Source organism: Etheostoma cragini, chromosome 2 (assembly GCF_013103735.1).
Source record: "Etheostoma cragini isolate CJK2018 chromosome 2, CSU_Ecrag_1.0, whole genome shotgun sequence".
Lineage (NCBI taxonomy): Eukaryota > Metazoa > Chordata > Actinopteri > Perciformes > Percidae > Etheostoma > Etheostoma cragini.
Window position 1 is genome coordinate 8737710 of NC_048408.1, and position 12690 is coordinate 8750399.

At 39.8% G+C, this 12690-nt stretch overlaps 2 protein-coding genes across 5 annotated transcripts; both read left to right on the forward strand.

The window, feature by feature from the left end:
• Positions 1-887: 887 nt before the first annotated feature.
• On the forward strand, positions 888-6656 carry LOC117956917 (pannexin-1-like). Its single transcript, XM_034892265.1, has 6 exons — positions 888-1319; positions 2751-2872; positions 3304-3503; positions 4901-5402; positions 5629-5788; positions 5877-6656. The coding sequence occupies exons 1-5, from the start codon at positions 1139-1141 to the stop codon at positions 5776-5778; spliced, it is 1155 nt and encodes a 384-aa protein (XP_034748156.1). The 5' UTR covers positions 888-1138; the 3' UTR covers positions 5779-5788; positions 5877-6656.
• Positions 6657-6966: 310 nt separating this feature from the next.
• LOC117956924 (nuclear distribution protein nudE homolog 1-like) lies at positions 6967-10929 on the forward strand. 4 transcript variants are annotated; one of them, XM_034892322.1, is made up of 9 exons: positions 6967-7043; positions 7534-7661; positions 7838-7991; positions 8280-8428; positions 8764-8900; positions 9584-9760; positions 9878-9963; positions 10095-10249; positions 10506-10929. In XM_034892322.1, exons 2-9 carry the CDS (start codon positions 7576-7578, stop codon positions 10597-10599), a joined length of 1038 nt encoding a protein of 345 aa, XP_034748213.1. In that variant the 5' UTR covers positions 6967-7043; positions 7534-7575; the 3' UTR covers positions 10600-10929. The 4 variants fall into 4 exon arrangements, with proteins under 4 accessions (XP_034748213.1, XP_034748197.1, XP_034748222.1 ...); XM_034892306.1 differs by having other exon boundaries at positions 7012-7158; XM_034892331.1 differs by lacking the exon at positions 6967-7043 and adding an exon at positions 7090-7108.
• The last annotated feature ends 1761 nt before the right edge of the window (positions 10930-12690 follow it).

Genomic DNA, 12690 nt, shown 5'->3' on the forward strand with positions numbered 1-12690 from the left:
CCTTTATTTATATCCCATTATTTCATGTAGGCCTATTAAGTGAATATGGACACTAACATTTTCTTAAATGTGTACTTTTTAGTCACTTTACTTAACGATATTTACTTAAATTTAGTGCATGTCATCATTTCTTGCAGTTCTTTTGAAAAATAAAAATTAATAAAACCTCATGGATGTAAAAAGTTGCATCACTTTTAGCCTTCAAAGAAACAGACATGAATAATTGCCTTCCCTTTTTTTGAACTGGAATTTTTGCCATTACTTATGAAGTGATTACAGTATTGATTTAAATGAATAGTAAGGACATTTACTGAAGTAATGTACTGAAATACAGTTCAGAGTATTTTCATTTGATGTTAGCTTATCTAATTCCCTGCATTTCTGAGGGAAGTGTTGAATTTTTTTCTCTACTACATTTATTTGACAGCTATTGTTGCTATAGCCTACTTTACAGATTGACATTTTCTTTTATTACAAAACATGCATAAACACAGATTGATTGTCACAATTTTTTTTTTTTATAGAGTAAACCATCCACCAATTTCATTTGAAATCCTGTAGTAGACTACTATGAAGGAAGCCATTCTGTATACGAAGGTACTCATTATGCAGATAATTTAATTTCTAATTTCACTATAGACAATTTGCTCAAAATTAAAGGCTATCATGCAACTGTCTACAATTTAAGCAATAGTGTGCCACATTGGATGGGAGCATAGACTAAAAATATGTTGATATATATAATCAATCTATCAAATCTATCAATCATACATTATCAATCTATTGATAATATATATTATCAATATACTGTATATACAGTCTATGGATGAGAGCAATGTAGCCTGGCAGGTACACTTTACTGCACATTTGCGCCCTCTGGCGGCAACCGGACAGACCCTGTTGCCTCTGATGTCTGGGGCACAGTAACGGGAGAGCAGGTTCAACGGTTCGCCCCACTTGTAAATGGAGATGGGTTAACAATAGATGCTCAGTGTTTGATATAATATTCACATTTCTACAGTGCGGGAGTTTTTTAAAAATTGATTTTAACCCCAGTCGCAGTTAGTTTTTGGCTAATTGAATAGAGACTTGAATTTTCGGTCAATTAGGCTACACCGGCTTTTTGTTCCAGACCGTCATGGCGATTGCTCACGTAGCCACCGAGTACGTTTTTTCCGACTTTTTGTTGAAGGACCCCACGGAGGCCAAATACAAAGGGGTGCGTCTGGAACTGGCAGTGGATAAAATAGTCACGTTTCTAGCGGTGGGACTGCCTTTGTTTCTTATCTCCCTCGCTTTTGCTCAAGAGGTGTCAGTGGGTGAGTTGTTGAATTTGGGAGCATCCTGTCAGAAGAAGCCTTCGTCATCTAGGGTTATGTTGTTTTCAATTCTTCTTGTAGAATAATGCAGACAGTCTATCCAGATCCTGGTGGAGCTTCTAGTCTCTCATTCTGCCACACTGCTGTACCACGGTTGTTTTAATTAACCAGATTCACAGGCAGTGGGGAATGAAGCAATGTGATCTATTTATGAAAGAGGTTACATTCAGTAAAGGCCCAGAAAAAGAGAGGTGTGAATACTGGAGAAGGTGTGGTTAAGGCTCCACCCTTCTGCTTATCTCAAGCAAAGACAGGGAGGCAGGCATACACTGCTGCTGCTGCTGAGGATGACAGTGATGAAGACAATGAAGATGATGATGATTGAAACCTGGCACATAGGCTTGGTATTTTAAAAACTCGTGGTTATGGACTTAAGTTACTGTAAAGAGCTCACACAAATCAGCAGAAGGTGACCTGCTTTCCTCTTAAGTGTAAACACAAACATATCTACAGCTCCATCAGCAGTTTAACAAATCAAAGTAATCTTCTTAGGTTATAGGCTAATGCCCGCAGTCTGTTGTTATCATTATCTACAAGTACAGCCAGCCAGCACCAGACACTCAGACCGGATGAGTCTATCACATTGCAAGTACTGAGAGCACTTTTAGTGTACTCCTTTGGCTGAAAGACACAGCTACTACGGGCGGCTGTTGTTATTACATATAGTGCTGAGAAAATTAATGCATAATATAGCAGTAACCCCACAGTGATTTCACCTGTTAAATGCATACAAACCCAAAGGGTGAGCTGCAGAGTAAGAGAATGGACATGAGACAAAATCGATGTAGATGTAGGCTTTTTTTACAATGTAAATGTGGCTGGAAATATATGTTGCATATGTGGCGTGTCGAATAATTGAGCATTTTGTGTTGGACATTTTCACTTTTTCCATGCAAAACTTGTAAAAGTTAGGGAGCTGTTGACATAATTAGCTGTCATGGTCCAACCAAGGACGTTGGCTTACTTTATATAACCGCTACTATGACTGATACTATAATTAATATAACTGGTACTTGGCAGACATGTCATAGATGGAAAAAAGAAAAAGAAAATATTGTAGTGAGAATGTCTTAGCAGTTGAAAGCCTCATTCTATTATATTAATGACAGCATCTATGTTGCCAAAATATTACCATCTGGTCTGTTGACTATCTGGGTTGTTTGTTAATTGTACATGCCTGATTGAACTTTTCACTCACCATATAGAGTATGGCATAATTATTGACACAAAGTATGCAGAGAACAACCAACCAACAAATTAGGCCACGAGTGCAAAGGAAGAGGGCTGACAATTGTTAAGGGCTGAAAATAGTGTTTGTTTCTTTGCTAAATCACCAAACTGTATGACTATGTCTTCACTTTCCTCACTCAGGTACCCAGATCAGCTGCTTCGCTCCCACAAACTTCTCTTGGAAACAGGCCGCATATGTGGATTCATTTTGTTGGGCAGCAGTACAGCAACAAGGGGACAGCTCGCCGCTATGGCTTCACAAGGTACAGACGTCTCCCCAACATGCACTGCCAGTGACAATCATCACTGTTGACTGTGTGATGTTGTGGGTATTGGAATGTTTCTTTTAGTCTTCAATGTTTTCTTGAGTCTTGTTAAGTCATTACCAGTATTATTTTATCAAGGAATAGCCAAGCATATTTCCATAAATATACTAAATGAAGGCATCCAAAGTATTGGGAAATAAAAGTTTTTCTTTAAATGGTCAGGAACTGCTTGTTATGTTTTTCGTTTTAATAGCACCTTGACCAATTAGACAGGCTTAAAATGAACTGCACATTAGTCGTACAGTTTAAAAAGGTAAATGCATGAGTTCCAATGGTAACATATTGCTAATGATGTCTAAAATAAAGTCTTCTTTTTCTAATGGAGTTTTATTTCTCTTCTTGTTTTTCCCTTTTTGTTATTCCCTCAGTTCTTCCCATACATCCTGCTCTTACTGGCCATTCTCATGTACATCCCGGCCCTGTTCTGGCGTTTCACTGCAGCTCCCCACCTCTCCTCTGACCTAAACTTCATCATGGAGGAGCTGGACCGCTTTTATAATCGTGCCATCAGACTGGCCAAGAACATAGCGTCCTTAGATAGCAAAGGTGCATCTGAGGACACCCAGAGGTAAACCCCATGTTATTACACACTACTATGAAAAGATGTACTCTTTAGCAGAAGATGTGAGAATAACATACATTTGCCTTAAACATTTTTGCTTTCATTTCCAAAGAGTGTTGCAATGTTGAAAATGTTAGTCTACAAACCGGAGAGGGAAAAACCTATGGCAGACCTTGTGTGTCAAAAAGTAATATGGCCATCCTTCGATCACTAACTGCTAGGAAAAATTGTCAGGGTATAGTTTAAACCAGCCATTATAGATTTTTTGGCCACTTAAGGGAAACTCATCCACCTGTAAATATAACATTGACATAATATTACCTAATGGAGTTGTTATAGCTAACGTGTTAGCAAACGGTTGCCTATTGACACATCCAGCTGATATGAAGAGACAGTAGCATTCAGTTGGAGTTGTGTTTCTGGCCATTTGACAAATATTGAATTTCCTTCTAACTCTGTCTTGGTCTCCACCAACTCCTTAAAGAAATATTTGGCTAGCAGCTAAAGTGATAATCCTCCGTGGCTTTCACATTAACTTAGTCATTTCACCTATTGTTAATAAAAAATTATAAAACTAGTATCTATACATAGATAACAAGACATGTATGTAACAGTTTTTACTAGGGCTGCAAGATATATGGACTCAATATCGTTATTGCACTAAATCGAAAGTGTATCGCAATAAGTATGCAATAGTTTGTTTATTTGGTGGAGCGCTGCGTCCCGTCCGTTAAAATTGATAGAGACAACAAAATGGAAAGAATCAGAGAAGAGAAAGAAGGCTGTGTCCGGTTATCTTTTTTATTTATTTTATGCTGTCCAACCAGTAAAACATGTCCTGTTCTATCGACATGGTCCTTATTTATTTATTTTATACTGTCCAACCAGTAAAACATGTCCTTTAGTCATGGTCCTTATTTATGTATTCATGTTGTACCAGTCCAATATGACAGTCCTATAAAATAAACCTTGTGTTGTAAGAAAACTTGTTTAATTTGTTATTAATCTATTTTAACGTGTTCCGCGGAACTTTAGTAATTTTACATTTTTTCAAAATATCAAAATTAATATTGATATTGCAATATCACATTTTGTCAATATCGTGTAACCCTAGTTTTTAGTGGTAATGCCAATTCTTAACATCATTATAACTTGGGATATTGTTAGATCACTAAGGCCAGATAATGTCCGTCTTTCAAAATGTCATGAAAACGCATTTCTGTTGTGTTTGTAGACAGAAATTACATAAGATGGAGTTTACAGTAAAAGGCCGTTGAATAAGCATAAAGGAATGTTTTTGTAAGGGGTAAGTAAGAAACAAAAAGGCTCTTTTTTGGTTATATTTCCTTCAGAATATCCTGTTGTCGTAGCATTTCTTGATCAGAGGTCTTTTTCTGCCACAGTGCTTTGGATCTGACCGAGGGTTGCTTCAAATACCCTTTAGTGGAGCAGTATCTGAAGACCAAGCGCTTCTCTCACAGCCTTGTGGTCAAGTACCTATTATGTCGGGGCCTGATTCTGCTCATCCTTCTGCTGGCCTGCATCTACCTTGGCTACTACATCCGACTGGCCTCTCTTACTGACGAGTTTCCCTGTGACCTGCGTACGGGGGTGCTGAAGAACAACAGCATGGTGCCCTCTGCTGTGCAGTGTAAGCTTGTGGCAGTGGGTGTCTTCAGGCTGCTTAGCTACATCAACTTGGGTGTGTATGTGCTCCTTACTCCACTGGTAGTGTACGCTGCTCTTGGACCAGCTCGCCAGAGCTCCAGTTTCCTCCGGCCTTATGAACTGCTGCCGGGGTATGGTGCTTTGGGCGTGGTCACACCCTTCTACAACGACCTGAGTATCTACCTGTTGTTCCTGCAGGAGAATCTGAGCGAGCTCAAATCATTTAAGTGTCTGCAGGTGGGTCCCAGCACAGATACTGTAGGTCTAATGCAATTTCAGGCACTTGAGAAGTACAATGCTTTCTGTAGGATAGAAAGCTGTATTGGAGTGAAGAGTTTTTTTGGAATTTATACATCTATTGCAGGCAGAAAAAAGTATATAACACACCAAAAGATTTAACATATGTCACATGTGTTTGCAGTTGATTCTGCGTAGGCAAATAAGTTACTTGTCTTATTTACAGGTGCTTGAGTTGTTGCAAGAGGCTGGTGATGAGGGGTTTGACACCATGTGCCTGCTGCAAACTCTGGGTCAGGTGAAGACCGATGTGTTAGACAGTAAGAAGACAGGCTCACGCAAGAACAACAAGGAAACTAATAGAGCTGTGGAATGATTCCTCTGAGGTAAGAAAGAATGTTTAGTCTTAAAATAGAGGCTGTGAAATGAACTATGTGGTGGATTTAACCTTGAATGTTTTTTATTGTCCTTCAGATGTTTCTGCCTTGTTTCTGAATAACTGGCCTGAAGCGGATAAGCCCTGCTGTTGTGGAAAAGAAGAATTGTGAGGAAAACCTGTTCACTTCCAGCAGCGTTATTAAAATCAGAGACATTTTACCTCTCAGATATCTTATTTTTAGTAAATGTGAATACTCCAAGGACAAGTGTCTCGGGTCTGGGGCAATCTGCTGTTGACTCTGACCTTGTTTTTTTCTGAAATGAAATGCCTATGTTTCTATCTTTTTCTATGCTACTTTTCTCAGGATCTTAAATGCCTTCCAATCATAATATTAATAATAATATAAGCCATGTTCCTTGGACTGAAATCTATTAATTTTCCAGTTGCAAGAGCCCATTTCCTGCCCTTTATGTTAGAATCAGAGAAGTTTCTGAACACAGGGTTTAGATGTGTTTCTAGTTGAGGCGGGTATTAAGAAGATGTAGTGATTAATGAAAGTTAAATATGAATTGTTAGGTAATATAAGAACCACTGGAGCAGCGTTGTCTGGACTGTCATGCATGTGACTATTTTAGCCTAAATGTGCTGTTAACAACAGGTGTTGTACTGTACGTGCATATTGTAAGTAAACAAAAAGACCTTGGGCTGAAAGATGAATAAATATTTTTTAGGGGAATAAAATGTCAATTGTTGTCAGAGGTAAAGCTTTTCAGGCTTCCAGGGGCTCTAATACAATTAAATAATGTTGTTCTTAATTATATCATTATGTACCAAGTGCAAGTAAAATAAATTCCATTTCACTGTCCTCGTCAAATTTGTACATTACAATATAATATAATGTAATTAACTGCCCTGCAATAAATATGATATGTAAAAAGTAATTGTTTGTGTATTGATCTTAGTCTATGGTGCATTGAGGCTTTACTTAGAAACGACATACAAAATTAGTCTAACCTGAATTCCACTTCCACAATCTTGGATGAAAACATTAGATGACTTACATTCATTGCTTCTTTGTTGTCATTGCACCATTGCAAGTCAACAGGGGGAGGCAGGGGGAACCCTTTGCCAGCTCAGTATCCGGGGCTCCGCCTTCCGCCGCTAACAAATTCGTTGAATAATATGGTTGGATAAAATGTTAGCAACGTCATTTCTATTGTCCAATGGCTTTTGAGAACCGAAGCTTCGTTTATATTTGGTTGGTGAGTCGACCACCGTCTTAAGGTAATGAAAGATTAACGTTAGTTTGTGCAGTCACATTACGTCTGTTGCTTAACTTAGTCTTACCTCGAAATACATTCCCTTAGTTATATGCGGGTGAGTCTGCCTGGTTACTATTTTTCACTGTGTTGGGAACACATTCTGGCTAGCTATTAGTCGCTTTGCTAGCCATATTAGCTTAGCCATGGGATATGCACTTTCCAACACCGCTGTTCGCTTTAAAAAGTAGCTAACACGTTCACTTCCCATCTTTACTTTTTCGTACTTAATAGAAGTACATGTGAAAACATATCCCGGTAGTTTTTTCTTGTCCCAGCCCAAGATACGTATCGCTGTCGAGTCGACTAAAGCTAGCGAACATGATAGCATAAGCTAACCTATAACAGTTGTGTTGTGTGAATGGTAAGGATGTCTGTGCTCTAATGGCAGATAAAGACAGTATTAGAAGCTGTACTATGTTTTACTTTACAGTTAGGTCTCCCGTCCCCATCATTCTGATACGAAGCAGCAGACATGGTAGAGCCCGCAACACGCAAGTTTGCATCCCTACAAGAGGAGCTGGGCTTCTGGAAGGAGCAGGCAGAGGCACATCAGCGAAGGTAACATCATTTTTAGACATGTAACATTAGGAAAAGACGAGTTCTTAATAGCTAAGATAGCTAATAGATAATTTAATAGCTAGCCTATAAAATAACCAGGCGTTATATCTATACACATGTTATATAACATGGCGAGTGAGTTATTTGTTGACAGTAAACAAGTGTTTTGTCATCAGGGCGGACGAGGCTCAGGAGGAGCTGCAGGAGTTTCAGCAGATGAGTCGAGACTATGAAGCTGAACTGGAAACCGAGCTGAAGCAATGTGAAGGTCGAAACAAAGAGCTGCTTATAGACAACAACCGACTCCGTATGGAACTGGAAAACATAAAGGTAGAGCACCTTGATTATAAATAGGCCTTGGCCCCTACAGAGCTGCACGAGCTCTGGCGCTCCAGTTAGTGACAGTGATAAAGAGAAAAACAGAGATGCACTCAAAGACAGCCTGTGGAGATGGGTCTGGCAATACCGTTTAATTTACGATTGTTAAAAAACAACACACATGAAAATACACAAACTCATATAAAAATATGCTGGTAGCTGCATTAGTTAGTCTGTCTTGACACTGCAAAGCTGGCATTTTCATTGTCAATTAATGTGATGTCTGTGTGCTGTTTGCAGGAGAAATTTGAGGCTCAGCATTCTGATGCTTATAGGCACATCTCAACCCTGGAGGATAATCTCGCACAAACCAGTGCAGTGAGAGATCACCTGCAAAAATACATCCGAGAGCTAGAGCAGTCCAATGACGACCTGGAGAGGACCAAAAGGTGAGTGTGTTAAGTATAAGAAGGCGGGTGTCATCTCACCAGTGGACTTGTTCATCAAAGGACAAAATAATTGGGCACCCAGATAGCTCAGTGGTTAGAGCGGGTGCCCATATACAGAGGCTTGCTCCTCGACGCAGCGGGCCTGGGTTTGAATCCGGCCTGCGGCCCCTTTGCTGCATGTCACTCCCCCTCTCTCCCCCTTTCACACATCTTCGTCTGTCTAATAATTGGAAAAAAAACTGAAAAAAAAAATACATGCACAAAGTTAATATGTGGGACACGAAGCCAATATGCACAATAAGTCCAGTGTTGTTAACTTTGATCGCTTGTCCCAGGGCCACCATCATGTCTCTGGAGGACTTTGAGCAGCGGATGAACCATGTCATTGAGAGGAACGCCTTTCTTGAAAGCGAGTTGGACGAGAAAGAGAACCTGCTTGAGTCCGTTCAGAGATTGAAGGATGAAGCAAGAGGTACACACACACACACACACACACACTCACTCTCTCTCTCTCTCACTGCAGCTCCTCAAGTTTACAAGAACCGCTGATTTAACTACAGAGACGTATGCCTATCTCAGTGAAAGGTTGATAGATGGATTAAATCTCCAAATCCTTTGTTTTTATGTCCTGTCTATTTTTCCGGTTTTTACTGTATCTGATATAATGTGTAGTTTTATTCTGATATGCATTTGTACTCACAAACGTCCATATAAGGGTTGTACATTTTTCTTTTTTCATGTTTGCGCTTATATAAAAAATAGTTCGTTCCACACTGCCACGGTTTGCCATTCATTTTACAGTGAAATGAAAAAGAACTTGCAGACACTTGAGACTTGCTAAAGGGTGGTAATCCAGCCCAATTAACATGCTGATTAGAAATTATAGACCAGTGCAGAATGATTATGTCGGCAGTCAGCTGGCCATTGGCAGTACTGAACAGTTTACTTGATCTTTGTCTATGCTAGTCTGTGACGTTGCCTTGGTGTTACAGGAGAAAACGCAGGTGATAGAAATGCACTTTTGAGTTCCCATTAAGTATGCACTTGCTATCATGACTTCATAGATTACCTATTTTAGGTAGTTTTGAGTTTCTGCTATTTCATTTTTGTACTTAAGCTGACCCGCAGTATGACAGCCTGTCCTGTTTGTGTCAGACCTTCGTCAGGAGCTGGCTGTACGTCAGAAGGAAAGACGGCCGTCCAGCAGCCTCGGCAAAGACATAGATCGAGGAGATCTGCCATGCCCCTCAGCTGGTAACCCATCCTTCCCTGTCACACCCTCCAAACCTATCAGCTCATTTGCAACGCCCCCTGCTTCCAGTATCCGACGAGGTAAATAGAAAAACTTTTCCCACAGTATTAAGTACAGTACAGTGCCAGTGCAAGTGACTGTGCCAACTTCATATTAGCATATTATGTGTTCACCTGCTCATATCTGGTCTGTTTTAGGTGACGGTCTAACAGGGACTCCGCTTACAACATCTGCAAGAATATCTGCACTAAACATCGTAGGGGAGCTGCTGAGAAAAGTTGGAGTAAGAGATTTACAAAATAAAACCACTCCAGTACCCAGTGAATACAAGCTGTACAGAACTGTGTTATCACTGAACAGAATCCCTGCAAGTAAGACCCGACTGACTATTTTCTTTCTTCATGTTCCGGCCAGAATCTGGAGTCCAAGTTGGCGTCGTGTCGAGACTTTGTGTATGACACATCTGTCAGCAGACCAGCACTTGCACCGGGCCCTGGTAGTCCTTCTGGCTTAGAAAGAGGCCCTGAGGTCCAAGCTAGCAGCATGAGCCCCCCTCCACAGTACGACAGGTGAGGATAACAACAGCAGCACAGTTTCAAGTGCAGCATCTGGAAATAATTGTTCTTGTGGTTCTATTGATTATTACATGGAATTCTATCTACTTAAGCATGTGTTGCACTGTTGATTTCATGTACGAAATCAGCTTTGTTTCAAATGATTTGAATTCTCGTTTTATTTTATGTGTATAAAGATGACAAATATTGGGAATAGGAAGTGATTCCTTAGTTGTATCTGAGGTTTGCTCATGAGTCTTTGTGCTTGCAGTTTAGTGAAGCGGTTAGAATTTGGACCAGCTCCTCCGAGAGGCGTCTCCCAGGGTGCCCAGTCTCCGCAGGCAGGCGTCAAGATTCTGCTATGAGGGACAAAGAAGTGGAAGCTCCTTCATTAACCTGACAACGACTTCCTTGTCCCCTTTCCATCCTTGATAAACTACAGCAATTGGACTGAACTGTCTTCCCTTGTTGCCACGTGCCCTGCTGAACTATTTTGAACAAGAAAGCCACTCTCCTTGCCCCATTCCCTTACATAATCAGCGCATGGGCTTCTGCTGCCTCAGGCTAGGATCACACCATATCTATGAGAAGGAAGCAGCACCACAGCTTGTGTAAAAATCAAGGATTGGAGAACCTACTGCTCACACTATATCTTCTGCTGTATCTTTGACACTGTGGTGGGTAGCATCTAAAAAAAGATCCTTCTGTGTCTACTGATTTGCTCTCTATGGTGGATCGAAAGGGCTGTCGAAACATTACTGCTTCCAGAAAACACATATTGGGTGGTTGTTGCACTTGTCCATTGATCATGAATGAAGCCTCCTAATTAGAGTCAGTGGTATTAAAGGAGAATTCCGGTAGATTTCAACATTTAGCTCTTTTTTTTTTTTTTTTTTTTTAATTTCTAGTGCTGTCAGGAGTGAGACAAACAAAACTAATTGTTGCTGCCTACACCATGTTGTCCAACTTTTATGCCTTTCTGTCAAATCTACAGCAATGAGATTCACTGTGTTCACTCAGAATGAATCACTTCACATGGCGAGGAAAATGAACATGTTTAGAGGCTAAAAACATGTTAAAGACTTGCCCTGTTTCAGCCTGTTGGATGCTAACTGTAGCAAGAGGATAACACGGTGTAGATGGCACCGATTTTAGTTTTTCTTGCTATTGACAGCACTACAAATAAAAAAAAAACTAAAAACAGAGCTACATGTGGAAATTGACTGGAATTCTCCCTTAATAACAGCTGATGGATATGTCCCAGACAAAGAGACCAAGAACCTGGAGTGTTATTTATAAAAAAAAAAGTTTGGTCATACAAATATTGTTTATGATCATGTCCACACCAAAGCATTGATAAATTGAAAAACTAATCAAAGCAAAAAGTAAAGGGTTAGGTTTTTCTTTCTTTCTTTCTCTCTCTCTCTCTCTCTCTCTCTCTCTCTCTCTCTCTCTCTCTCTCTCTCTCTCTCTCTCTCTCTCTCTCTCTTTGAATCTGATACAAAAACATGGTCAAATTGAGTTAATTTCAAAACAAGTCTGTTTTTTTGTTTTTACATTCTTTAAACTATGGGCTTGAATAACATAGCACTGGACAACATTGGCATTGATGTTTAATTAATGAACGTCTGTTGTGGAGGGTAGAAGATGGTTTAAAATGATATTTCCCAAGCTGAGCCACGATTTGTTGTCTAGAATAGACTCAATATTTTCCACCACTACAAAAACATTATGGTCGCCGCCAGGAAATGTGTCAACATTTTAGCCTTCGCTGCCTTCATTAATGTTATTACCTCATCAGTTTGTGGGCCTTTGCTTTGTGATATAAAGGAAGTGGGTTGTCTCTTCCTCGCACTTCCAGGAGTCTAGGAATTAGATAAGGCCACTTCCCTTCAGGTAGTTTATTCTCACATGGTAGTCACTTTTTACCCAGAATTCTTTCTATCACCTCCTTCCTGCCATTGCAGACTTGTTTTGCTGACTGTTTTTTTTTGTTGCTTTATTCCTATGTTTATGAATGTGAAGTATAGGGATAGGTTTTCTGCCTCAGATATAAGATAATTTATGATCTGGATTTAAAGTTGGCTGTAGGAGATAGATCGGCACATGTTCACTACTGAATGTAGAGATATAATTCCCTAATAGGTGTGAGACCTCGTGTCTGCCATCCAGAGTTTTATACTGGGCGAATGAGGAAAAATACCAAGCAATAATAGATTTTAACAGGTCAAAGATAAGCACAGTTCATAGTATATTTGTGTAGGTAGATAGCGCTTATGTTGAATACCCTTTACCTGCCTTTTAGTAAGAGATATTGTAAATGGGAAAATAATGTGATTTAATGTGAAATTTTTGCTTTATCCTGAGATGTTTCTGGTTAATCTGGAGCTGTCACTACTGCCATCCAGCAGCTCATCAAACAAATATTACAGTACATACATATCTAAATATGACTG